General features: G+C 41.7%; 1 protein-coding gene across 4 annotated transcripts in view; it reads left to right on the top strand.

Annotated features, from left to right (window-relative positions):
- Window positions 1-1,843: 1,843 nt before the first annotated feature.
- The window catches only part of NCAPG2 (non-SMC condensin II complex subunit G2), a 73,150-nt gene continuing 47,366 nt past the window's right edge, over window positions 1,844-27,627 (top strand). Inside the window, exons 1-11 of one of the 4 annotated variants that reach the window (XM_021936487.2) lie at window positions 1,874-1,951; window positions 4,197-4,296; window positions 4,606-4,722; window positions 13,599-13,787; window positions 14,141-14,255; window positions 16,399-16,553; window positions 17,150-17,284; window positions 19,685-19,779; window positions 21,498-21,567; window positions 24,703-24,789; window positions 27,284-27,379. In XM_021936487.2, coding sequence (XP_021792179.2) covers window positions 4,645-4,722; window positions 13,599-13,787; window positions 14,141-14,255; window positions 16,399-16,553; window positions 17,150-17,284; window positions 19,685-19,779; window positions 21,498-21,567; window positions 24,703-24,789; window positions 27,284-27,379 — 1,020 coding nt within the window. In that variant the 5' untranslated portion in view covers window positions 1,874-1,951; window positions 4,197-4,296; window positions 4,606-4,644. Of the gene's footprint in view, window positions 1,952-3,937; window positions 4,011-4,187; window positions 4,297-4,605; window positions 4,723-13,598; window positions 13,788-14,140; window positions 14,256-16,398; window positions 16,554-17,149; window positions 17,285-19,684; window positions 19,780-21,497; window positions 21,568-24,702; window positions 24,790-27,283; window positions 27,380-27,627 lie in introns of those variants that run through there. The other 3 variants (XM_021936488.2, XM_003896934.3, XM_031664962.1) reach the window with 3 other exon arrangements.

Here is a 27,627-nt window from a genome sequence, read left to right as displayed (position 1 = left end):
GGTGCATTGGGGGCACAGTCAGCGCTCCTGCTGCCCTGCTCCCACGTGCCTCTGACCACTGCACTACACAGACATTTAGGCCTCATAATAACTCCCTAGAGGAGGCTCAGTACTTAAGTAGGTCTCATCTGATAGATGAGGAAACTAAGGCTTAGTCATCCATGGCCTGTCGAAGGTCACCAGCTAGTGAGCACAGAACCAGGTTAGCCCAAGTGGTACAGCTTCAGAGCTCACATGTATAACTTATTACGTTATTCCTATTCAGGAAGCAGAACCACCAGGAACAGATGGCTGATTGGAGGAGGGACCAGCATAAGGAAAGGGGCAGGATTCAGGGTTGGGAGAGGAAATTGATTTCCGTTTTGGATGCATGTCAGCACCCGCATGGGAATAGGCAGTGAGCTGTTGAAAATTCTGGAGTTCAGAAATAACCGTGTCTTGCAAATCCAGATGCAGAGGTCACTGCTCAAAGGTGGCAGTTTGCACCTTGGATATGAAGGAAATTGCTAAGAAGAAAGCAGTGAGAAGAAGGTGGGGGCACCAAAATTCAAGAAACTGCAGGGAAGGAGATGTCTGTGTATGGAGGGAAGAGGTCAGAGGTGGCTGGAGCTCCAGGATGAAATAGGCGATGTTAGATATCGGCCACCTGTTGACAAGGGTCCGAGACTCGGCATGCTCTGAGTGGGTCTTCTCCCTCCCCTCTGCAGCCTGCCTTGCTTCACTGTTGCAAGCTTCCCAGTAAACCACTCTTCTCCCTGCTATAATTTTATATTGCTTGTTGAAACGATATTCCAACAAGTAATATAAATATTTTTGATACACTAGGCTAAATAAAACATATTTAAAAATTAATGTCACCTATTTATTTTTATTTTTCTAATGTGGTCACTAGAAACTTACAATTGCACTGTGGCTCCCATGATGTTCCTACTGGGTGGTGCTGTGCTCTCACAGTGCAACGACTTCAGTCTCGCCGAGACCTCTGCTTTGAGTTCAGCCAGGAAAACAGATACCACTCTAGACATCTCAAGCATGAAAGAACATAGCACCAGGGAAGGCCAAATCCTCACGAAGGGATGCAGAGCTCGGTGGTAAAGAGCACCATTTTCTAAGAATTTGCTTTCAACAAAAATTGGGAACGCCCAATGAAGTTATTCGCTGACACAAATTAAAAGACACTGATAGATCAGTATGTGCCTTTGGCATTTAAGTCCAAAGAATTGAATGACATTGCTACTCCTCCTTCACACGGGTGCCTTCGAGGGTCCCCGCTAAGGCCTCTCCCTCTCCACCCTATGGGCAGCCTACCTGCCGGGGGTGTGGGGGTGGGAGTTCTGCGGGGGAAGCACCTGCCCAGGGCGCACCTACTGGGTGCAGGCTGCGAACCACCCGGACAGGTGCCCCCTTGGCAGGGAGGGCGGTCACGGAAGCCGGCCAGGCCGGGGTGGGGTCCTCCCGGGGATCCAGACACGGCCCTGTGGCCTCTCCCCGCTCCAAACCTTTCCTTCCTCTCCCCGTCTCTGCCTTCCTCTCCTTCCTCCTTCCCTCAACACCGCCCGCTCCCAGCGCCCCGCCCTCTCCTGGACCGCGCACTCCCTCCGCGGAGGCCCCAGGACGCGCACGAGCTCGCAGTGGACGTCGGCGCGCGCACAGTGCATGGGTTCCCCAGCTGTGGCGCCGCGCGTGCGCGTTCCGTGGTGCCCGGTAGGGCACTGGGCTAAGCGCCCAAGAGGCGGGGCATAGACAGGAGGAAGACCGGCGGGCATGTGGGCGGGGCATGATCCGGAGGCGGGGCGGAGCGGGCGTGTGGGTGGGGCCCGAGGATCGCGGCGCCCCAGCTCTCGCGAGAGCGGCGCTGGGTGACGACCGGGAGGGCGGGGCCCGTCTGGGGCGCCGGCGGGTGCGTTTGAATCTGGTCCGAGCGCGGGAAACGGCGGGTCCCCGAGCCCAGGTGAGAGCTGTGGTGCGGAGCCGGGATTGGGTTCAGAGCAGGGGCTGGGAGGTAGCAGGGATCGGGCGGAAGCCCCTCCTCGGCTGGTCGGGGTCCCGGCCTCCACTTCCCTAAGTGGGCTGCCGACCAGCGCGCGGGCAGTGCCGCGTCTGACGGGACCGGACGGAACAGGCGACCCCGGGCCATCCCCCCTTCCCAGCTCGGCGACGCCCGTGCTTCCTGTCCGTGTCGGAGGAAAATCCCAGCCCCGGGCGCGGGCACTGCCCTCAGAGAGCGACCCCCCAGCCCTGAGCATGGGCACTGCCCTCAGAGAGAGTCCCCTCCGTCCTGGGCATGGACACTGCCCTCAGAGAGCGACCCGCCACCCTGAGCATGGGCACTGCCCTCAGAGAGAGTCCCCTCAGCCCCGGGCGCGGGCACTGTCCTCAGAGAGCGACCCGCCAGCCCTGAGCATGGGCACTGCCCTCAGAGAGCGACCCCCCAGCCCTGAGCATCGGCACTGCCCTCAAGAGAGTGTCCCCTCAGTCCTGGGCCTGGGCACTGCCCACAGAGAGCGACTCCCTCAGTCCTGGGCATGGGCACTGCCCTCAGAGAGTAAATCCCCTCAGTCCTGGGCCTGGGCACTGCCCTCAGAGAGCCACCCCCTCAGTCCTGGGCATGGGCACTGCCCTCAGAGAGTGTCCCCTTAGAGAGAGTCCCCCTGAGCCCTGGATGTAGGCACTTCCCTCAGAGAGTATGTCCCCAGCCGTGGACATGGGCATTGTCCTCAGAGGCATCAGTCTCCTGAACTCTTGTTGCTGGTTTGGTGCCTCTTGTTGTGTCCATGAGGAAGGAGTTTGGGGATGGAGTGGAAAGTCACGGGTGGTGACAAGGTTACAGGGATTTCTTCTTTTTAATGCTCATCTTGATTCAGCACCGGACCTCCTGTGCGAAGAGTAGCCTGCTCTTTGGACTGATAACTGGGTGGTGAGATGACTCCTTACCTTGAAAGTAGCATTCTGGCTGCAGGGCTGAGATCTTATGCACATATACTACAAGAAACATAGAATATTGCCACTTTGGGAGATAGACTGAAAAATTAACCATTAAAAAATTACAGTCACTAATATAAGAGGGAAAATGGGAAGTATAGGAATAAGTTTGGTAGTCTGGAGGAAGTATATTACTGTAGGTTGGACTAAAATGCCAAAGAGGTACATTTGGAAATAGAGCAAACAAGAAAAGTGACCAGAACTATGAAAAAGTGGAGAGTTCACAGACTTGCCAGGTGAAGATGTATGATTCCATGTGTTTGCTGCACCTTATTGGATTATTTTTCTAAAATCATGAATTTGTCCTGGCCACTATTCGTTATGCTTGTTGCTGGCCACTCTCCCTTCCCTCCCCATTTTCTTTGTCAGTAAAAAGTGTGCCAGTCATGCTTCATTTAAAGAGGGAGAAATGTTGTCGTTAGGCAAGTTCATCATTGAATGAACATCACAGAGTGGACTTGCCTACACCTAGAGGGTGTAGCCTACTGCTGCTAGAGTGTTACTGTACTGTAGGCAACTGTAACAATGGTAAGTATTTGCATCGCTAAACATATCTAAGTATAGAAAAGGCACAGTAAAAATATGGCATTATAATCTTATGGGACCACGGTCATATATGTGGTCTGTTGTTGACTGAAATGTTATGTGGTCCATGACTGTGGTTCATTGTTCAGCCATTTGAGTTGAGGAATGAGATGACCAGACTTCACTGTTAACTTATTTGGGGAGTCATTAAACTGAGGTTATTTTCTGCTTTGTTTGATTTAGACATTAAAATCTAGTATTATATGTTTAAGATGACTCTCTATCCCCATAATTATTGGCAGTAATTTTCCATATTGCTCTATTTATAATGGTGCAGGTGGTTTTCATTTATTTTTAAAGTCAGGGGGCTCCTACTGCAAATATGTTCCATCATTTGCTATTACCTCATCTTTAGGTTGATGTCTTTTTAGTAGGGCACCAATAGCACCAGGTGTTGTGAATGTGAAATAGAATTTCCTGGAAAAACACAGACAGGATAGAAGGTATACAAAGTCCCCTGAGCTCTCATTATCCCGAAGGGGTGGGAGGAGAGTGCTGTGGTTACGCATTTCTAAAGGATAGTCTAACAAGATCCCAGGTGACCCCCGCCCCCCTCCCCAGGGCCACTGTTCTCCATCTCACTTTGAATAACAAGATGACACTAACAGTGGGATTTTTTTTTGATGGAGGAATGGCCTTTAGAAAGGGAGCATCTTCAGAATCTGCAGCTGGGATCAGATTGTTCTTTTGTTGAACCAACTCGATCTGCCGAGCCAGCATCTTGCTAAGGTACTAAAAAGGGAGAGATGGTGGTGAGCTTCCTAAGGCTATTTGGATTTCTCCCTCCTTAGTTGGTAATTTTATTAACAGTTGTTGATAAAATATCATTAATATCATGTTATTAACATCCCCAGTAAAGGAAATAAGTAAATTGTTTTTCAGATATTATAACTTGTTTTATGTTAGAATATTTTTATAAACTGTCTGCCATACGTGGTTCAGGGATTTTCTTGCAGTTCTTGGATGTTAATATCAAATTAAATCTTATAGGAAAATATATATTTGCCAGTGTTTCAGTATGATTGTGTTTTCCACTAGGGTTACAAAATAAATGCCATTTGAACAGTTCCATCTGTCATGGAAAAACGTGAGACATTTGTACAAGCCGTATCTAAGGAGCTGGTTGGAGAGTTTTTGCAATTTGTTCAACTTGATGTAAGTTTCAAGTTTTAGTTTTGTTGTGATTTTTGACTGTGAATAAGAAATATGTTCTAAAATCATTATGTCCCCAAACGAAACATAGTTATCTCAGTGAATCCTTAGTGACCAATGTTTATTTGAAAGAAGAAAACAAAACCCTTTATACACAAATCTACCTGCTGGTGGGCTAAGCTAAGATGTAAAAGATAAACAGAAGTTAACCAATCAAAGAGGGATGTTGGGGGAAAGGACCCATCTAACCAAGAAGGTCACTCTGAAGACTAGAGAAGGTTTGTTGTGTTTGAACTTGAAGTTCAGCAGGAAGGCAGAAGATGAGACTAGGGGCTAGGCTAGGTGGGTCTTTACTATTTTAAGGAATTGAGACTTTATCTTGAGAATGGTAGGTGCTTGAATCAGGGAGTGAGCTGTAGGCAAGGGAGGAAGAGAACAAAAGAGAAGGAGAGAGAACTAGTGGACAAAATAGAGGTAAGGATAAAAATATGGTTTGCTTTTTGGAAATATTCCTCTGGCTACAAGTGAGAAATATGTCAAAGGGACATATTTAAGGCTAAGGTAGTGCCCTTCATAATGATGGTTGAATTAGGAACTGGAAATGGGAAGCTGCTTGGTAGTGGAGTGATGGCACTATTGGACTGATTGGATATGGGTATGGTAGGGAAGGGCCCAGACATCTGACTGTGTAGTACCATTCAGCAAGCTCATGAACATGGGAAGAGGGCAGGTTCAAGGGAGAAGGTGGTTCCATTTTGGAGGTGCCAGATGACTGCTGGTGGGATGTGCACCAGCAGATGGCCAGTAGTCAGACATGCACATCTGGATACCAGGGGAAAGGGCTGGGCTAGCGACAAGTTGGGCATGGAAGCCTAAGTTGTGGGAATGCCTGCAGTTATCTCTGTAGTGTTTCAGAGAAAAGGGCCTAGGACACATCTCTGAGGAAGCCAGCATTGGAGGCACTGACTCTGAAATATGAAAGTATCTTTGGGGCAGGAGACCCTTAGCACACTTGTCTCACTTGTTCTTATGTGGTGAAAATCAAATTAGTGACAACAAAGAATTAGGAATCTAATAATGAATTTGTTACTAGCAACATTTAAGAAATCGGTTTTCTATATAAGAGAAATGAGCTTAAAACATGTTTTTGTATTATAAAATGATATCCTGTAAACTTAAAAATGATCACAAACAGGCATCTCATCACCATAGAAGTGTTTATAAGAGCAAGTTAGTTAGATAATACATCAGTGTCTGCTTTAGCAGTAGCAGTGTATATGGGTTGTATTGGAAATGCAATACCTACATATTTTAAAGTCTAAAAGATTGTTGTTGCAAAGTGCATACCATAATGTTAACAAAATCACAGCCAACTAAATTGAAAATCAAAGGTAAAAATAGCAACTAAAAATCACACTGGTGGCCACAATGACAGGTACCCTGCTGGGGTGCATTGTTCCAGCCACCCGTTGTGTGCCAACCAGCCTTTGCAGTGTTGCTGGGCAGCCAGCAGACATCTCAGGAGAATACTGAATTAGTCCTTATACTAATGAGGCATTAACTCTATTAGTTTATCAATAATAAGCTTTATTAACACTTAACAATTCAGTTTAGTACCTAGTCACCATGTAGCTCTTAAATGTAAAAACGAAAATTTGTAGGATTGTGCATCACGTGGTTTCATCAAGTTGAATGACATAAATGCCATTTTATATAATAATGATGGTTTCCCATAGTTCAATTTGATAAGAACTTAAATCAGTTTGAGGCCTATCAGGTAGATCTTTCCAAGCACAATTAGTTCTGCTGTAATCCCACACGTGCGTTGCCAACAGTCACTGCACTCTGCAGAATTGGTTAAAAAATAAAGTAAAATAAAAAACCCAGAGAGATTAAGGGGAGAATGGAGTTAGGGGGATAACACTAAAAAATTTTGCCAGTGACGTGTCAAAAACAGGAACCTAATAAAACACTAGCATAATTTTATATGTTAAATCACTAAGAAATGCATAAATACTATAGTAAGCATGGCATTTTACCTTGAAAAATATTTAAATTCTATAGTTGGAAGTGGGTGCCTGTGCTCACAGGGTACACCTGCCGCTCTGTGTGTAACAGGAAGAAAATGAGGTAGAACAGAGGAGAAAAAGGCAAGCTAGGCAGAGGGGAATAGGGAGCATTAGAGAGCACAATGGGCCTGGGGAGGGCACAGTGAAGTGGGGTTGGGGCCTTTGGGTCATAGCAGGTGAGGGGCACAGTGTGTGGCCCAGGGGTGAATGGACTGAGCTGCTAGGTGTCTGAGATGTGTTTCGTGGGATCCTGCTGGCTCCAGTCAGTGGCTGCAGTTTTCTGCATTCACCTGGTATTTCTTGCCTATGAAACTTCATTACAAGAAAATGAGAAATTTACGGGTTTAAGTTTGGTCTGACTGGCCGAGACGGCGGATAGTCAGAGATCGAGACCATCCTGGCGAACAATCGCGAAACTGCCTCTACTAAAAATGGGGCTGCCGGGCTTAGGTGGTAGGTTTGTAAGTCCTGCTGTGCCGGTTTGGAGGAGAATTACAGCACCGGGACGCCGGGAGCTTTGCAGTGAGCCGCAGATCCGCCACTGCACCCAGCCTGCATGTATAGAGCTGAGATTCTGTTCAAAGAAACAGAAATTACCAGTCAAATTGTTCCTTGATGTATTGACAATGTTGGAGCAAATTTTCATTTTCTTTTTTTTTTTTTTTTTTTTTTGAGACGGAGTCTCGCTTCTGTCGCCTAGGCTGGAGGCTAGGCTGGATCTCAGCTCACTGTGGCCTCGGGCCTCCCAGGTTTCCGCCATTCTCCTGCCTCAGCCTCCCGAGTAGCTGGGACTACAGGCCTTACCCTGCCTCGCTGGGGTTTTTTGTATTTTTTTGGTAGAGACGGGTTTCACCTGTTAGCCAGGATGGTCTCGATCTCCTGACCTCGTGGATCCACCCGCTGCCTCGGCCTCCCAAAGTGCTGGGATTACAGGCTTGAGCCACCGCGCCCGGCCCAAATTTTCATTTTCAAACAAGTGTTCTAGAGCAGAGCTGATGACACCGTATGCCCTTGTCCTTCTTGCAGAATCAATGATGGGGAGGAGGACACAGCACTGAGAATCCCATCATTTAACAAACATGTCCTAAGTGCCTTCTGTACGCCAGACACTGCACTGAGAGTTGGGGTTATAATAAGCATAAAGGTTTCTGCACAAATGGGGGTTTATGTCCTAGTGGAGGAAGAAAAACAAGACACATATGTAAATAATAAAGCAGGTAGAGGCTGAACACAGTGACTGACCTCTGTAATTCCAGAGCTTTGGGAGGCTGAGGCAGGAGGATCGTTTGAGGCCAGGATAACACCAGCCTGGGATGTAACATAGTGAGACCCCATCTCTACAGTAATGTTAAAAAATTGGCCAAGTGTAGTGGCTTGTGCCTGTGGTCCCAACTACTCAGGAGGCTGAGGCAGTAGAATTACTTGAGCCCAGGAGTTTGAGGCTATGATTGTGCAACTGTAGTCCAGCCTGGGTGACAAAGTGAGACCCTGTCTCAAACAAACAAACAAACACGAAAAAACTACTACTACTGATAAAGCAGGTGGAAGTGGAAGTTGGGAATGATGGAGTGACTAAAGAAACCCTCAGAGGAGGTGATATTTTAACAGAGTTGGTACAGTCACATGACTCTTGATGAAGATAGGTTCTGAGAAATGCATCATTAGGTAATTTCATTGTTGTGTGAACATCCTAAAGTGTGCTTACATACACCCAAATGGAGCAGCGCAGTACACACCTGGGCTAGATGGTACAGTCTACTGTCCTAGGCTACAAACCTGTATGGCATGTTACTGTACTGAATACTGTAGGTACAGTGTTGTAACACAATGGTAAGTGTGTATCTCAACATTGAAAAAGTACAGTAAAAATACAGTATAAAACATAAAAAATGGTACACCTGAATAGGGCACTTACTGTAGCTGGAGCTTGCACAACTGGAAGTTGTTCTGGGTGAATAACTGAGTGGTGAGTAAATGTGAAGGTCTAATATGTCATTGTACACTACCGTAAACTATAAACACATTACACTTGGGCTACAGTAAATTTATAAAAACATTTTTCTTCAATAATAAATTAACCTTAGCTTACTGTAACTGTTTTACTTGATAAACTTTAAAAAAATTTTAAACTTTTAAAATCCTTTATAATAACACTTAGCTTAAAACACAAACTCATTTTACTTTACAAAAAATCTTTCTTCATTTTATTTTATTTTAACTTTTATATTCGGGGATACATGTGCAGGTTTGTTACATAGGTCAGCTTGTGTCACGGGGGTTTATTGTACAGATTATTTCATCACCGAGGTATTAAGCCTAGTTATTAGTTATTTTTAGTTATTTAATTAGTTATTTTTCCTGATCCTCTCCCTCCTCCCACCCTCTACCCTCCAATAGGTGAGTGTGTGTTGTTCCCCCTGTGTCCAAGTGTTCTCATCATTTAGCTCCTACTTATAAGTGAGAACATGCTGTATTTGGTTTTCTGTTCGTGTGTTAGTTTGCTATGGATAATGGCCTCTAGCTCCATCCATGTCCCTGCAAAGGACTTGATCTCATTCTTTTTTTATGACTGCATAGTATTCCATGGTGTATATGTACCACATTTTCTTTATCCAGTCTATCATTGATGGGCATTTAGGTTTATTTCATGTCCTTGCTAAAAATACTTTCTTTATACCACTATTTGATAAGCTTTTCTCTATTTTTACTTTCTTTTTTCTTTTTTTTTTTTTTTGAGTTGGAGTCTTGCTCTGTTGCCCAGGCTGGAGTGCAGTGGTACCATCTCGGCTCACTGCAGCCTCCGCCTCCTGGGTTCAAGCGATTCTCCTACCTCAGCCTCCTGAGTAGCTGGAATTACAGGCACACGCCACCACACCAGCTAATTTTTGTATTTTTAGTAGACAGGGTTTCTCCATGTTGGCCAGGCTGGTCTTGAACTCCTGACCTCAGGTGATCCACCGGCCTTGGCCTCCCAAAGAGCTGGGATTACAGGTGTGAGCCACTGCGCCCAGCCGTCTATTTTTACTTTTTAAACCTTTTTGTTAAAAACTAAGACACAAATACACATGTTAGCCTGGGCCTATACCAAGTCAGGATCATCAGTATCACTGTCTTCCACCTTAACATCTTGTCCCGGTGGAAGGTCTTCAGGGGCAATAACAGACATGCAGCTGTCATCTCATCTTCTATGATAACATTGCCTTCTCCTGGAATTTCTCTTGATGCACCTGCGTAAGGCTAGTTTACAATTAACTTAAAAAAAATGTAGAAGGAATATACTCTAAAACAATGATAAAAAGTAAGTTTGTTTACACCAACATTACCACAAATGTGATTAATCTGTTATACTGTGATGTTTTGACAGCCATGACATCACTAGGTGATAGGAATTTTTCAGCTCCATTATCATCTTATGGGACCACTCTCATAGATGTGGTTTGTCATTGACTGAACTATTACTATGCATTGCATGACTGTTTGATCAGAGATCCAAATGGGCCATGTAGAGATTTGGGAAAAGAAGATTCTAGACAAAAGGAATGGAAAAGGCCGAGACACTGAGGCAGGGCACATTTGGGAAGGTAAGGGTATGGACTTACTGAGGAGGAGGAGGGTGGCAGGGTTAGGGTGGAGAAGTAATTTCTTTCCTGTTGAAATAATTGCTAAGTTAAAAGAAAAGTTGCAAGAGGAATTCAAAGGAATCCTGAATACCCTACATGCAGATTTACCAGTTGTTACCACTTGCCACATTTTCTTTATCATTCTTTGTATTTACATTTTTTCTGAATCATTTGAGTCAGTTGTAGGCATTGTGCCTTTTTATCTCTAAACATTTCAGTTCATATTTTTCTAAAATAAAGATATTCTGTTATATAACCACATTAAAATTCTCAAAATCAGGAAATTTAACATTGTGGATAATCCTGTGAAATAACCCTCTGCAGCCTATGTCCTCTCCTCTTGAATCTGGATTGGACATGTGTCTGCTTTGACGGACGGAATATTGAGGAAGTGGCCTTCAGAAAGTTTGGCAGCTTCTGCTTCCTCTCGGAGCCCCTGGCTGTCATGTAAGAAGTGCAGGATCACCCTCTGCTGGAGAGAGAGACCACACACAAAGGCTGGAGGATGCGACTGCAGAGGGAGACCTCACTAGTGGGCACCAAAGTGCCAGACATCCAACCCCCAGCCGCCACCTTAAGCACAGGCGACCCCAAGAGTGAGCATCTGATTCATGAGACGCAGTAAAACTGCTGCTTTATGCTACCAAGTTTTTTGTTACGCAACAAGACTTCCCCTGCTTCATACACATCGTGCCAATCACAAGAGAATACCTCCCGCTGGGCATATAGACTACAAAAAGGCACCCTTGCTGGGGCACAGGTGGCCAGGGCACTCACACAGGGAGGAGAGGGCCTGCAGGATGTCCACCCCGCGGGCCCCTCAGCCTGGTACACTCTGTACAGCATGGCTGCACAGCTTCTGCATCCTGGGGCTGGAGAAGGTTGTGGAGGGATGCCCACAGGCAGCTCGCCAGTCTGCACATGCGCTTCCTAACTGCTGGGCTTTTGTGCTGCCCTGCCTTTGCCCAGTGTCTCATGGCCCTAGAGGCCTGGGCTGTCACTGCTAATGTTGTGGCAATGCCAGGCAATGACCACCCCAAGACCATGCTGGGGAGAGGTAGAACATCTTGATATTTGAACAGTTTTTGTCCCTCATCCTTTCCTTGCCCTTCCAGTCAGCTCTCCTCTGCCCTAGGCAACAGGCACTCATTTCTCACATCCCTGGCTCCAAACAGCCCTCAGTGACGCTGGGTGTGTGTCTCATTTTGTTGCTGTAGTTTGTTACTGGAACCTGTCTCACTCATTTCTTCAGGGTTCATTTTTCAGGAAGGAGTTAACAGCCCATCCTAGTTTGTCACATAGGTGGATGGGCGCCTTCAGGCTATATCCTTCAGCATACACCTCTAATAGATTTTAATAATCTGGAGGGTGTTATTCTTGCCCCTAGACTGTGAACTGAACTCAGGACACGATGGGACCTGATTCATCTCTGTGCCCTAACCATCAGTCAACTAATATTTCCTGATGTAAGCATCATGAATCAGCCCAGTCATTTCTCTGGTCACCTTCAGTCACCAGAGTTTGCCCTGAATAGAACATCTTAATCTTTGAACACAGTGGCTGTGGTCCATTACCCAGACTAGGGACCCCAGCACCAAAACTGTCCGTTAATGTACTGGAAAATTACCATTAATGGACCTAAACGGGCCATTAACTTATTTTTTCTGCATAATTGAGGTATAAAGAATTACTCAGCTGTTCACGATTGACTGTCTTGTCTATAGGCAGATCATGATGCTGTCTGAGGTCAGAAATTGGAGAGCTGGTCTGTGTACGTGATTGACAGGCAAAGGCCTAAGGAAAATGGAGAGCAGAAATGAAGGGGAGGAGGGTCAAGGAAACGAGGAAAGAGAGGAGATAAAAATGAACAAGCAGAGGTGGAAAAAGCTAGATGGAAAATAGAGGAGCACTAAAAAGAGGAGAAAACAAACGCCAGGGCAGGAGAGGAGTTAGGAGAGCAGGAAGAGAGGAGAGGGAGGGATGGAGGGCTTATGAGGTATCTTTACTCTCCATCTTACTGTGTTTTATGACCCTGACAGTTTTGAAGACTGCAAGTGGCTCTTTTGTGGCATAGCCTTCAATTTGCATCTGTTGAGGATCTGATTAAATTTTAGTGTGCGTTTTGGCAGGAAGTGCTTAGCAGTGTTAGGTCCTCGGTGCTGTCAAGACAGGAAGTGCATGGCGTGGTCTTTCCGTCCCTGTGGGGGTGGGTGTCCTCCAGGTCTCTTCCGGGAGCCTGCCTCTGGAAAAGTGGTGACGCTGTAATGTCCTGCTACTCACCAGGCTTCCACCCACTTGTTTAGCATCTTCTGATAATTCTTGCCAGAGTCCGTAATTACTGTGACGGCTATAAAATAGTGATTTCCTAACCCTGTATTGCATCTGTATTTACTCACTGATATTCCAGAGCATGCAGGTGCTATTAAGTAATGATTTGATATTTATTATCAGTATGCTGTCATTGATTTTTTCTTTTTAGAGGCAGGCTCTTGCTATGTTGCCCAGGCTGTAGTGCAATGGTACAATCACAGCTCATTGCAGCCCTCCCAGAGTGGCTGGCTTGGCCTCGTTGATGCTTATTTTATTCAGTTGGTTATAATTAATCACTCTCACTGTTTTGGTGCTCACATTGTCCCAAATTTGGCTAGAGGGAGTCCCTTTAACTGGATTCTATGCCCTTTTGATGAGGGCCTCTATTTGCCCCATCAAAGAGTAGGTGAGGTCATCTCAGATAAGAGGAAATGGGTTTAGAGGGTTGTTGGGGGAGATCTGAAATCATCTCATTGGCTGGTGGGAGAGAATGATATTGAGGGATGAGTAGAAGGTGGTGTTGAGGGCCCATGGGGGGCTGGAGTCTGTGGCCACAGTATGATTATCACCATTGTTATTGAACTTTAGCCTACTTTTGTAACCTAATTCAGGTATGGAGATGGTAGACATTCGGGTCCCTTTTAGGGAGGGTTTTGCTAAGTGGGTGAAATTTTTAAAACTCTGAAGATTAGGATACTAGGAAAGAATAGGTGGAGAATCCCCCTGCTTCTTCCCTTTTAGGAATGGATTTTGAATACTGCAACCAAATTCTTGAACTTGTAATGAAGTTAACACTTAAACTTTTCTTCTGATGACATTATGAAAAGGATATGGTTAATTTTTTGTATTTGAAATGTGACACTTGCTATTTATGTTACAGAAAGAGGCCTCTGATCCTTTCAGCCTAAATGAATTACTAGATGAATTATCAAGGAAACAGAAAGAAGAATTATGGCAAAGGCTGAAGAATTTATTGACAGATGTGTTGTTAGAAAGCCCGGTGGATGGGTGGCAGGTAGTGGAAGCCCAGGGTGAAGATAATATGGAAACAGAACATGGCTCAAAAATGGTAGTATTTGTTTTTCAAAAATAAGAAACATTTTTCTCTTTTTTTGTTAAAAAATAACTGTTCATTGTGTATCATTAAATTTTACATTAAGACAAATTTTGAAGTTAGAAGTCAAGAATTTTAGAAGTTTAGTCTGTTGTAGTTTTATTCACTTTTCAACCCTACTGTTACTAATCTAATACTAGATACTGCTGTCCTTTTAGGATGATTAACTTTTATTCAACTTTAATTCTTTTTAGAGTAAGCTAGAATTGTGGCTTGATTTTTAGAAAATTTGTAAGTGAAATTTCTGCTAAAAACTGATTTTAAGTTGATGATTTTAATTCACTCATGCTTTGATTTTTCATTTACAGAGAAAAAGCATAGACATAATTTATGCGATTACATCTGTGGTTCTTGCTTCTGTATCTGTAATAAATGAAAGTGAGAACTACGAAGCTCTACTGGAGTGTGTCATTATATTAAATGGTGAGTCGGTTTTGTTATAAATGGCATATTTAGAAGTGGACATTGAAATACTTGTTTTTGTTTCTGTTTTTATTTTTTATTTTGTGAGACGGAGTTTCACTCTTGTTGCCTAGGCAAGAGTGCAATGGCGTGATCTCAGCTCACCACAACCTCCGCCCCCCGGGTTCAAGCGATTCTCCTGCCTCAGCCTCCCTAGTAGCTGGGATTACAGGCATTCGCCACCACACCTGGCTAATTTTGTATTTTTAGTAGAGACCGGATTTCTCCATGTTGGTCAGGCTAGTCTTGAACTCCCGATCTCAGGTGATCTGCCCGCCTCGGCCTCCCAAAGTGCTGGGATTACAGGCATGAGCCACTGCTGCTGGCCTGAAATGATACTTTGTAAAAGGAAACTAGTTGTTTTCATGAGCATTGTTGAATTTAGTAGCAGAAGTGGTATAAAGGTATAGCTTTGCAGTCCAGTTCTTTTTCTTCAGTTAGAATAGGAGCATACTTACCTAAGGGCTGTCTTGAATACTTAGTTTATTTATTTTATATTTATCATTTTTTTTTAGAGACAGAATCTCTCTGTTGCCTATGCTGGAGTGCAGTGACATGATCCCAGCTCACTGTAGCCTTGACCTCCGGGGCTGTAGCTATCCTCTCACCTCCGCCTCCTTAGTAGCTGGTACCACAAGCCCGTGCTTTTTGTTTTGTTTTGTTTTGCTTTTTGGTAGAGACAAGATCTAACTGTGTTGCCCAGGCTGGTCTCAAACTCCTGGGCTCAAGTGATCCTCCCACCTTGCCCTGGCAAAGTGCTGGTCTTACAGGCATTAGCCATTGCATCTGGCCTAATTAGTTTAAGCTCCATTCACATGTTATAGATGGTGAGATGGGCAGTACTCAGCAAATAACTGCTGTTGTTTACAGGTTTTTCAGGGAAGTCTGACTTACTGGACCGGTGATCAAGAACTTCTTTCTAGGAAAATGCCTGATTATGTGATTACCACTGCTAGATAGTGTCAACTTAACTAAGAATTTGTGACATTGAATTTTTTCTTTAAGTATGTTGTGAACATAAGCTGAGGAGTAATTGTTGACTCCTAGGGGAGTTTTACTGTATTGAAATTTGAATGATGGTACTTTTCAAGTTTTAACAAAACGGTAAAACTGGTTATTAATTTAGGAGGTACAGTAGTCTAAGTTAATGAAAATATTTGATTATGAAATATATAAAATTTTAGTTACAAAAGATGTAAAAATATCTTAATGATATTTAAGAAAACTTTTCACATACCCTCATCCCTCACTGTGCAAGTGTAGTTTCATGTGATAAAGTATCTCATCAAGCTTCTTATTCTTAACATCACTTGGATTTATGTATCTGTTTTATAGTACATTGTTTTATTCTGAATTCTTAAGTTAAAATACAGTGTCTTATTAAAAAGTCACCCCTAATCATAATGAAAATAGCTCCCAAATGCTTTGTGAATTTTACTATCAGTTTATTTGTATGGTCTGCAAGTAACTAGTAAAATGATTAGTGCTAACACTGTAGTTGCTATCAACTTCCCAGTTAATTCAGGAGTGTTATATTAGTGTAATGACATTCAGATACCTACAGATTACAATTATGAGCATTAGTATTATTAATTTAATTATTGAGCTTTTCTGTTAATAAAAGCACTGCAGTTTTTGTATTCATTATGGTAATTGCTTTGACTATTTTTCACCTCTGAGCCAAAATTTGAGGCTGGCACATTGAGGGACAGTAGTGGATTATTGATTGGTTAATAGACCGGTCTTGGCTCTGGTGTTAACAGAGATACCATTGTTGTTGTTACACTGAGGTTTGGTTAACCTCAGCGTCTGCCTTTCTAAAATTGGTGATGTGATTTCTCTGAGACTTCCAGTTCCAAAAATCTCTTTTCTATTATGTCTGTTGAGGGTCTTTTTATAACAATTGTCAAACAGTTTTTTAATTAACATTATTTGCATTTTATAATTAATGTATATAAATCTTTGGCAAGTTTTAAACATAAACTAATATTATTTACTTAGCAAAGCTTTAAATAATATATAAAGTCACAATACTCTAAACTGTTGAATCTGAAGTAATAAGAATTTGCCTTACTAATTGGAAAATTTCTGTGCTGTATTTTAGGTATTTTATATGCATTACCTGAGTCTGAACGAAAACTACAGAGTTCTATTCAGGATTTGTGTGTTACCTGGTGGGAGAAAGGCCTGCCTGCCAAGGAAGACACAGGAAAGACAGCCTTTGTCATGTTGCTTAGGAGGAGTCTGGAGACTAAGACAGTGTGTTCACTTTTTATTTTTTAAAGACTGGGTCTCTCTCTCTTGCCCAGGCTGGAGTGCAGTGGCATGATCATAGCTCACTGCAGCCTCAAACTCCTGGGCTCGAGCAGTCCTCCTGCCTCAGCTTCTCGAGTAGCTGGGACTGCAGGAGTGCACCACCTAGACATTTATTTTTAAATGTCTTCCTAACATTCTAAACCTGTGCTAGTCAATGTAGTAGCCACTTGCCACAGAAAGCTATTTAAATTTAAAGTTAAAAATAATGAAAAATTCAGTTCCTCAGTTGCATTAGTTGCATTTTAGTAGCTCTGCAGTGAAATGTGGCTAGTGTCTCCTGCACTGGACAGTTTAATCTTCATCGAGGAAGTTCTTGAACTTGCTAGATTTTTTATTATTTTCCCTGTGTTTAAAAACACGTTCTGTAGAGCTACAGGTGGCATTTGCAAATTTTAAAATCTGTTTTTATTTGTCATTATTTTTTAATCTTTGGTGAATCAACTAGAATTACCATTATTTCTGATATAAAATATACTTGATTTGAAATATGACTTTACTGTTCATTAAAAAAAGTATAACATTTTTTGTGTCATTCCCAGGGTGCAGACATATGTCGGCTTTGGCGTATCCATCAAGCTTTATATTGCTTTGATTATGATTTGGAGGAAAGTGGAGAAATTAAAGATATGTTACTTGAGTGCTTCATAAGTATTAATTATATCAAGAAAGAAGAGGTAAATAGGCGTTTGTTTTTTGATCTGTTTGTGAGCTGCTTCTTAATAGATGTTTCTCCTGTGTTCACATGGTTCCTGTCTGCACCATGTGTGGTGGTGCCATGAAGGTCAGCTTAGCTACCAGGAGCTTTTTACCGCACATCGTTTTTACTGCATGGCGGTACTAGAGAAAACATTTTACAAGTCCTTGCTTATTTCAGCATTAAATTGGATGGTAACAGGTGGCTGTGTGAATCCTTGGGGAGCCATACTTGCATTTTAAATTAAGAATGATTAAAAATAAGGTTGAGAAAGCACTTCTCTATGATTGAGATCTGGCCTTCTGCCCTAATTCCATTTTCATTGCCATGTACTCAAAACTATCATCCCATAATATCCTCCATTTCTTTTTTCTACCCGTCCTGTAAATCCAGAGAGGCTTCTGGCCTGTTGCTGCACTGCCCGTCCTGGGATCAACTCCCAAACGAGGCTACTGAGCACCTGAAACGGGACCCATCTGAACTGAGATTGGCCATAAGTATAAAATACACATGGATTTGAAGATTTAGTGTGAAAGAAATGAGTATAAAATAGCTCATTAATAGTTTTTGTTATATACTTAATATAATAGACACTAGTTTAGATATATTGCTTTACATGAAATATATTATTAAAATTAATCTACTTTTGCTAATATGGCTACTAGAGAATTAAGAATTGCAGAGAGGCTCGCATAGTTCTTCTGTGTTAGGGGTCTTCTGCATTTGTTTACTGAGCGTCGACTACATGCTCCGGCGGGGTCAGTGGAGACTAGAACAAGCCTTTGCTTTTGGATGCTCATGGCACAGCAGGCACATCTCTGAGGCGGAAGGAGGAAGTCATTCCTTCTCCCTGAAGGAGGTGGAGAAGGGCTTCAGAGGAGGAGGAGGACCAGCTCTGAGGTACAGAGTAAGTTTCCTCCAGGTCTCACAGCTGCTTAGCGGAAGAGACAGAACTGGACCCTGGCGAGCCATCTGCGGTCTGCTAGACAAAGGGCCATGTGATTAGGACTGAGACTTTCAGCTCCCAGGGTCCTTGTTCACTGTATAGGTGGTGACCTTGGCCAGGCCTTTCAGCCTCAGTGTTTTCTTCTGTAAAATAGGAGCAACAGTTACTCTTTCACAGGATTGTTGTGAGGAACAGATGAGGTGATATGTATCAAACTGCAGCCCAGACTCTGGTGGGTAAGAACCCTTGGGGAGGGTAGGAACCCTTGGGGAGGGCTGCCTTGTGCCGTCCTTGCTGTGTCAGCACCGTCATTATCACAAAGATGTTGGACACAGCCTGTGCCCCATACCCGTCTCCAGGATTGTCCCGAAATGTGGGGAGAGTGAAGAAATGAATGATGGATTCAAACAATAAACTACTTTATGTTGACTTATACATAAGGAGTTGATGAATCGTACTTGTTAACTTATATATGTGTGCAGATATATAACAGGCATAAATGTATGTATGTGCTATAACCCCTACCCTTTTAAAAAAATTGATGTCTCCTTTGAATTTAAGATATCTAAACGTAGTTTCCTAATCAATCATTAATTTGGTCAGGTCAGTTTCCAGTCATTCTGGGTAAACCATAAACATCTTGTACTGTACTGGCAGATTACTTCTAGTGAATATTGCTGTTTTTTCTTTTTTTTTTTTAACTTGCCTGTTGTAAGCATGGTTACCCTGCATTTGAATCAAAATGTATTGCATTTCTGTAGGATTCCAGTTCTGTGCAGTGGTGTGCTGATAAGAGATAAAGGTGGTATTCACTGAGAGAATTCTTGATAGATGTATTTTGTGCATTCTATAATAGAGTATACATATTGTATGCATTTTAGGTTCGGGTATATAATCTAGTAGCATACATATAAATTATCATCACATGATGTATTTATGACTTGAAGACTGTGTATTTGGAAATTCTGACTTGACAGACACTTAACCTTTTAACTATATGAGTCCTCAGTTTTCTCATTTACAAATGAGAAGGTGAAATGAACTGGGTTATTCAATTCCATTCCCACCCACTTATGCTAGACTTAAAGCTTTCTTTCATTTGAGACTATGTAGCCATCCATGACAGAGCTAGAATGAGATGTTTATGCACCCATGGTTACTGTCTGTGGTCTCCATCTCTGCACCTGTGGTCCTTGAGGACAGAGGCGCTCAGTGTAGTGGCTGCTCGGCCCTGGGGAAGGAGGCTTGTGTGGCTCCTGGCTGTGCAGGCCCCACAGACAGCTCAGCTCCTGCGTGTGCTTAGTTATAATTACACGTGCCTCCTTTTTAGCAATAGCAATGTTTAGCTTACTAGACGTTCAAAGAATTGTTTGTTATTTGGAACTTTTTATTTGGTTGCAATTTAAACATTATATCCTCTTTTTTTATTTATAGGGAAGAAGATTTCTTAGTTCTCTCTTCAACTGGAATATAAACTTTGTCAGAATGATCCATGGGACCATTAAAAACCAATTACAGGGATTACAAAAGTAAGTGTTAAAAGTACTTAAGATTTCGTGCTGCTTAATCTGGCTTTGAAAGATTCTATTTGGTCTGACTTCTTAAAATTATAGTAATGGATTAGAAGCTTTAGAAATATGTCATTTATTATATACCATTGTATCACTGGGTAGCTTTTTCCTTTTTTTTTTTTTTTTTTTTTGAGAAGGGGTCTCCCTGTTTCTCCCCGACTGGAGGGCAGTGGCGGGGTCTCGGCTCCCTGCAAGCTCCGCCCCCCCTGGTTCACGCCATTCTCCCGCCTCAGCCTCCCAAGTAGCTGGGACTACAGGCGCCCGCTACCGCGCCGGCTAGTTTTTTGTATTTTTAGTAGAGACGGGGTTTCACCATGTTAGCCAGGATAGTCTCGATCTCCTGACCTTGTGATCCACCCGCCTCGGCCTCCCAAAGTGCTGGGATTACAGGCTTGAGCCACCGCGCCCGGCCGCTTTTTCCTTTTATAGGAAATCATTCTTTTCCAGTATTGACCACTGACATTGAGGTTTTAATTTGTGGTCGTTCTTTAAATAGTTAAAATAGTTTCCAGTTGAACCTTAGTCTTGCTCATAATAAAGCCACGTCCATGGTACTTTGAATACAGTGTGTGCTTTTTGGTTGAACGTGGCCTGACTGGTATGGCTTCTCGGAAGAGCCTGTGGAATCTGCAGGAGCAGCAGGGAATGTTGCAGTCATGCTCTGCCACTCCCTACATGATGGAGATGTCAAGTGTATGCTTGTTGTTTGCCAGGCACAAGGCAGAGTACTTCATTTGCTCCAGTGCTGACTACTTAGTCTGCATTTTAAAATTTAATCCTCACAACTCTTTTTTGAGGTAGGTTTTGGTTTCTAAATTTCCCAGTGTCAGGCAACTGTGTAAGTACCAAGTTGGGGTCTGATTCTGGATCTCTGATTGCAAAGCTCCTATTGTATACTAGATTGCTTTTTCATATTTCCTCATCTTCAGAATATCTGAGTTGAACTAATAGTTTTTTTTTTATTTTGAGGCGGAGTCTCGCTCTGTCACCCAGGCTGAAGTGCAGTGGCGCGATCTCGGCTCACTGCAAGCTCCGCCTCCCGGGTTCACGCCATTCTCCTGCCTCAGCCTCTTGAGTAGCTGGGACTACAGGTGCCTGCCACTGCACCTGGCTAATTTTTTGTATTTTTAGTAGAGACGGGGTTTCACCGTGTTAGCCAGGATGGTCTTGATCTCCTGACCTTGTGATCCGCCCACCTCAGCCTCCCAAAGTGCTGGGATTACAGGCGTGAGCCACTGCATCCAGTGAACTAATAGATTTCTAAGCTTATGATTCTTAAGTTGGTACTGGTATTTTAGGGCTTCTTGTACCTGAGGAATTGGTAGCGTGGAAAGTCCAACATGACTCCAAGTCGACAATTTATTTATATTTAAATATTTTTGACTTTAGAATTTGGTTCTGGGCTTATGCACTCATAGTTTCACAGAAAATAGTAAAGTTTTAGGTAAGCTTTGACTGAGGAGGAAATAGTTTGTCATTTCAGTTTCCTTTCCCAAAACCTTCTCCATTTTCTACTTTTTGCTACAGGTAGATAACCTATTTCTGTAGATAATTTGCAAAACACTCGTTAAAACTGAGTTTCTTCTTCACTATGGTTGGAAAGTAACTGAAATGATACATGTTGAAAGTATAATTCTTTAAATTTGCATTATAACTATTTTGATCTTTTAATATAGGTCTTTGATGGTATACATTGCAGAAATTTATTTCAGAGCTTGGAAAAAGGCTTCAGGGAAAATACTGGAGGTATTTTCATTTTTTTAAATGTTAACACTTATTTTTATTATATTTCAGTTACTAAATAAGTAGTCAAAGAAGGGTTATTTAAGATCCATGTTTATGCACCCTGTCAAAATAAAGCCAAATAATCAAAATTTGTTTGATGGGCAATCCAGTCACTTGCTAAGATGTGTGGTTTGTGGGAGGTAGGACTGTGCCCTTTCAGGTGGGAGGGAGCTCTGACCCTGGTCTTTCTAGCCACATGTGCTCACTGGGCATTTGGAATATGGCCAGTCTGAATCGAGATGTGTTGTAAGTTTAAGAAACATACCAGATTTCAAAGACTTCATATGGAAAAAGGAGAATATAAAATATCTTGGTACTTTTTAAAAATGTTGAGTGAATGTTGAAATGATAGTGGTTTGGATGTATTAGGCTAAATGTGGTAGTTGGCTCTTCGTGGGTTTCACATCCATGGATTCAGTCAACCAAGGATCAAAAATATTTGGGAAAAAAATCCATCTGTATTTAACATGTGCAGACTTTTTCTTTCTTGTCATCAGTCCCTAAACATACAGTGTCACAGCTATTTATATAACATTTTGTATTAAGTATTGTAAGTAATCTGGAGATGATTTAAAGGGTACAGGGTGTGTAGGTTATATGCAGATACTACTCCACTTTACATGAGGAGTTTGAGCATCCGCAGACTCTGGTATCTGAGGGAGGTCCTAGAACCAACCCCCCATGGATACCAAGGGATGACTGTGTAATATTAAAGTAATTTTACCTGTTTCTTTTGTCTGTTTTTAATGCAGCCACTAGAAAATTTAAAATTGCATCTGTGGCTTGCATTCAATTTCTGTTGGATAGTGCCATTCAGGAACTTCAAGTCACCTCTTTTAGTTACATTATTTTTGAGAATTTGAAGATACTTTCTTTGATTATGGGTAACTCTGGTGAATACATAGTATTTATGTTATGAAGATAGGGCTATGTAATTCACAATCCCAACTCAACATCCAGGCACCCTTTTGGACAAAAAAAGTATCTTTGTTTTCACTTATATTTTTCTTATACTAGGTTCTCAATCATTTTGTTTTTCTCTGAGAATAAAATTTTTACTCCAGGTCAGAAAGGAGCCTCTCACAACCCTGTGTTCTCTCCAGACTTTTCATTCCTCTTTGGAGGGCAGGCCCTGCACTGAGGGCAGAGGGAGAAACCTGCAGGATGCATAGAGGCTGCCCCATGTCTGGAGTTACTTCCATCCTCTCTGCTCCTCTGCACTACTTACACTTGATTTGTATTGCCAAGGTTTATCACTGACTTCTAGAAAACCAAAAGTAGGCTGGGCGCGGTAGCTCACGCCTGTAATCCCAGTACTTTGGGAGGCTGAGGCGGGTGGGTCACCTGAGGTCGGGAGTTTGAGACCAGCCTGGCCAACATGGCGAGACCCTGTCTCTACAAAAAAATAAACAAAATAAAAACTATTTGACTAGATGTATACAAAATTGGTACCAACAATGTGTATTTCTCAGTCTCACTCCATTCCTCTCTGCCCTCCCTCTCTTTAAGTTTTTCAGGCAAATTCCAGACATGAGATTTCATTTCTACATACTACTTTATTCATCTCTCAAAAATGTGCTTATGGAATGCCATTGTAATACCTAAAAATGTCACAGTAAATCCTTGGTATTTTTAAAAATAATCAAGCCACACTGAAATTTTTCCAGTGATCTCAAAATGTCTCGTTAGAGTTTTTTTGAATTAGGACTCAAGAAGTTGCCCACGGCCGGGCGCAATGGCTCAAGCCTGTAATCCCAGCTCTTTGGGAGGCCGAGACGGGCGGATCACGAGGTCAGAAGATCGAGACCATCCTGGCTAACACGGTGAAACCCCGTCTCTACTAAAAAATACAAAAAACTAGCCGGGCGAGGTGGCAGGCGCCTGTAGTCCCAGCTACTCGGGAGGCTGAGGCAGGAGAATGGTGTAAACCCAGGAGGCGGAGCTTGCAGTGAGCTGAGATCGAGCCACTGCACTCCAGCCTGGGTGACAGAGCGAGACTCTGTCTCAAAAAAAAAAAAAAAAAAAAAAAAAAAGAAGTTGCCCACATGGCATTTGCTTGTTATACCATTAAAATCACTTACTCTAGAGCCTTCCTCCCTCCTTTCTTTTTTTTTAAATCTATGCCATTGGTATGTGAGGAAACTGAACGAGTTGTCTTGTAGAATGTCAGCATTCTGGTAGTTAGCGCTAAAGATTTGGATTCAACTTTTATGGCACAAATAACTTCCCAGGTAGTGCTGTGTATCTCATCTTTCATTGCAAGTCAGACAACGTGTGGTTGTCCCACATTAAGTGATGCTAAGTGACTTCAGGTGAAGGAAATATTTTCAAATATAATGGAGAAAAGGAACTTGAGCATCTGCAGATGCTCAAGTATTGTATACTAATACAAACTCTGGTTTGTATTAGTATTAACCCTAGGAGCGTTTCCTTAGGTCCTTCCCCAAAGCCATAGAAATCCCGCTCATGTGTGAGGGTGGGCACAGAGTACAGGTACAGACTATAGGGTCCACTGGGGTTTTTTGCTACGGTGAGAGGCTAGGCCTTTCCCCAGTTGCTGCACTCTGAGTACCATGAGTGCATGGGGCTGATGAAGGGCTTCCCACACCTTCCTTGCTCAGCCCTTCTCAGTAGTGGCCCTGAAATATCTTATTTACAGTTTCCACCGTAGAGGTAGTTCTGTTTTTGTTCTGTGGAGGCTGTTGGAACAAATCCAGTCTTCTGAAGGTTGTCCAGGTCAGTGATGAGTCAGAAGAGGGGACTCCACACTCACCATGCACTCGGTCTCTGAAATTTGTCTGATTTGAACTACCCTTGAGTGGTAGGTGGAAGCTTACCTTGCCATTTGGCACAGATTTGATATTTCATCAAATAAAAGAGAAGTGAAGCGTTCTCCTTAATATATGAAAACCGAAGGAATTCTAAGAAGCATGGACTTAAAATAAGAAAGCTTGGACAAAATGATCCAGGTTTTTTCCTCATGAAATGTAAGATGGACAGATTAGACTTTTTTTGTACTCCAATGCTGCACTGCTTGTCAGGTCGTCAGTAGGACACACACACACCAGGTGCTTTGCATTGCATTTGTTATTTCAGACGATTGAAAATGATTGCATCCAGGACTTCATGTTCCATGGGATACACCTTCCGAGGAGGTCTCCAGTGCATTCCAAAGTGCGGGAGGTAAGATTGTGAACAGTTTTTGAAATAATGTTTCCTCTTGTTTTGTTTTCAGATAATTGTTTTGGTTACATTTTAAAATTAAGTTAAACTTTCACAGACATCAATTAGGGGGATTTCTCAGAACCTTGATATTTGATGTCTGGCAGTTTTATTCTTGCCACCAAAGTTTTAATGAGGAAAGCAAAGGTGTATTGTTGAGATGGTCAGTATTATATTTGAATGACTTTAAATTCAATTCTCTGTCTTGAGATTTTCCAGAATTATTAGTTTCTAATGGCCACTATCATTTTTTCCAAAGATCTTAGAGGGTATTTGAAATTATTTTTATTATTTTACTTATTAAATTCCAATTTTGCTGTTCTGCAAACCAAATGAATAAATGTTTTGATTGTTTATTTGATACTTTGTTCTGTAAAGGTAATCTCAGAATTCAGATATTAACTTTACCTTTATATTAATAATTGTAAATGGACTGACTAGGTAAGGTTCTATCATCAGTGTCATTACTACACTGATAGGTGTTTGATGGATCATAAGGATCCTGGCAGGAGGAATGGGAAAATCTGGTCTGCTGTGTTTGGTTAAATTAAGCAGCTGCTGTTGATCAGTGTTGTAACCCATGGGATGCCTTGTTTGCTTGCTGTTAGTTTTGGCAACCATATGTCAAGAAAACAAGTGAATAAAGACTACCCATTTCTTTGTTTTGTTGTATAGTGAAACTACTTGTATTTATAGAATGTAAATATACTAATTATATTAATTTTGAGTGGATAAGAAAACGTTTCTTTGCATTATTGGTGATTTAATTTCGGTTACACAAGGATAAAGAACCCAGAGATTTATCTAGACTACTGAGTTTTCCAGAGGATTTAAAAATCGTGATTGCATATATTTAGGATAAATACATTCATTCAGTGACCTCCCTGTCCTACCCACCTGCCACCCCCATCCCAATGTGGCTTTATTTAGTTGTAGTCAGTTTGGGTTATTTATTTCACATAAATGATTTGGTGTTTCAAATTTTATTTAGTAGATTTGCATTATAATAAACTACATGTATTTATGCAAACTATATTTATGTTTATGTAAACTATATGTAGTTTATATGTAAACCATGTGTATTTTCATATATTACTTTCTGCTGTGGTAGTCTGAGTAATTAAGATATTGTAAGTATAGATATCACTATTTGATAAATTTATGGAAAAATACACAAAAAGAATTTAAAGGGAGAATATTAGATTTCACTCAAGTGAAATGTGTTACTCAACTCCAAGTAATTGTTTTTGTCACAACTTATAACACATTATAGTTTTTTCCTCAAATTGTTTTTTTGATAACTATTAATTTTATATGATAAGTCATTTTATTGATATTGAAAGAGGCTTCAGGCAGTGCTTCAGACGTCATTTGAAATTAAAAATCTCAATATTGTTGATGAAAATGTTCTGGAATTAGATAGTAACAATGGTAGCATAGCTCTAAATATAACTGAATTGTATACTTTAAAAGAGTGGATTTTGTGGCATGTGAATTAATTCTAAAGCTGTTTAGAAAATTTTTCTATGAAGCAAGTATACTGTTGATATCAAAATTTGATAGTGTTATACACAAAAAGCAAACTATAGACTAATGTCACTTATCACCATCAATAAAAACTCCAAAATAATAATCAGAAAAAAATAATCCCCATACTGTAGCTCTTCTAGGGTAAAGTTGATACAAGCTCACTTAAAGTGTAGGCTATTCTTTTATAGCCTGTTTAATCTTTCAAAATTTTCTTGTTTCATTAATAAAGTTTAGCCCCAAAAGATGTGACTAGAGAAGTAAGGCAAAATTGATTGTTATTAGGCACATGAGTCTACAAAGAATTTTGGGAAGATTCTGACTGGAAAAGAAGTGGGTAGGAAAAGAAGAATGAAAGCTACAAGAATGATCGTTTTCTGATTTTTTCATAAGTTTTGGGAGGAACTTGATACCTAAATTAATCTTGTACAGTGAGAGGTCATTAAGTATGACACCTCCTTGTTACAAAGTTATGAAACAGTTACCAGGTGTTGATAATAAAGAGGTTTAGTTAGTGTTTTGGAACAAGCATGAGTTCTTAGAACCATTCAGGAATCTCCTTTACGTGCTCCCCTTTTCCATTTTATCCTGAAAGTCAGAGGTTTAAACGAGTCGTTTTTTGAGGTTATGCAGCTGTTGGCAGAATAGCAGAAACTAGAACCCAAACCATTTTATCGCCCAAGCCGTTAATCTTTTTATTTCAGCCATAGATTTCTTTCTTGTGATTGACTGCATTTACTGCTCTCCTACATCTATCGAAGTTACTCCTGCTAAAGAATTGTCATGACATGTGGGTGCCAGCCAGAACCTACTGTGGTAGAGAGAACAATTCTCCCTGTTGCTCTTTCCAAATGCCATTTAATTTAATTTAATTTAATTAATGTATTTTTTTGTTAATGCTTTCCTTTTCCTTTTTTTTGGTCCTTAGGTTCTGAGTTACTTTCACCATCAAAAGAAAGTCCGGCAGGGAGTAGAGGAGATGCTTTATAGATTATATAAACCCATCCTTTGGAGAGGATTAAAGGTATACATTTTAAATAGTTTATCCGTGTTTAGAATGTATTACTTGTGCTTTTGAATTTAGCAAACTCTAATTCAAAATTACAATAAAATAGTAAAGATAAAGCTGGAGACTGAATGCTTTGTGAAATTTTTGAACAAATGTTTTTTTCTTTTATTAAAAGCATTTCTTGGTTTCATTTAACTGGAAACCTGGATTGGTTTAGTGCTAACTACACAGTTATTTTTAAGTAACCATGTTTAGGGAAGGAG

This window comes from Papio anubis, chromosome 4 (genome assembly GCF_008728515.1).
Source record: "Papio anubis isolate 15944 chromosome 4, Panubis1.0, whole genome shotgun sequence".
Lineage (NCBI taxonomy): Eukaryota > Metazoa > Chordata > Mammalia > Primates > Cercopithecidae > Papio > Papio anubis.
This window is presented reverse-complemented; position numbering and strand designations above follow the sequence as displayed.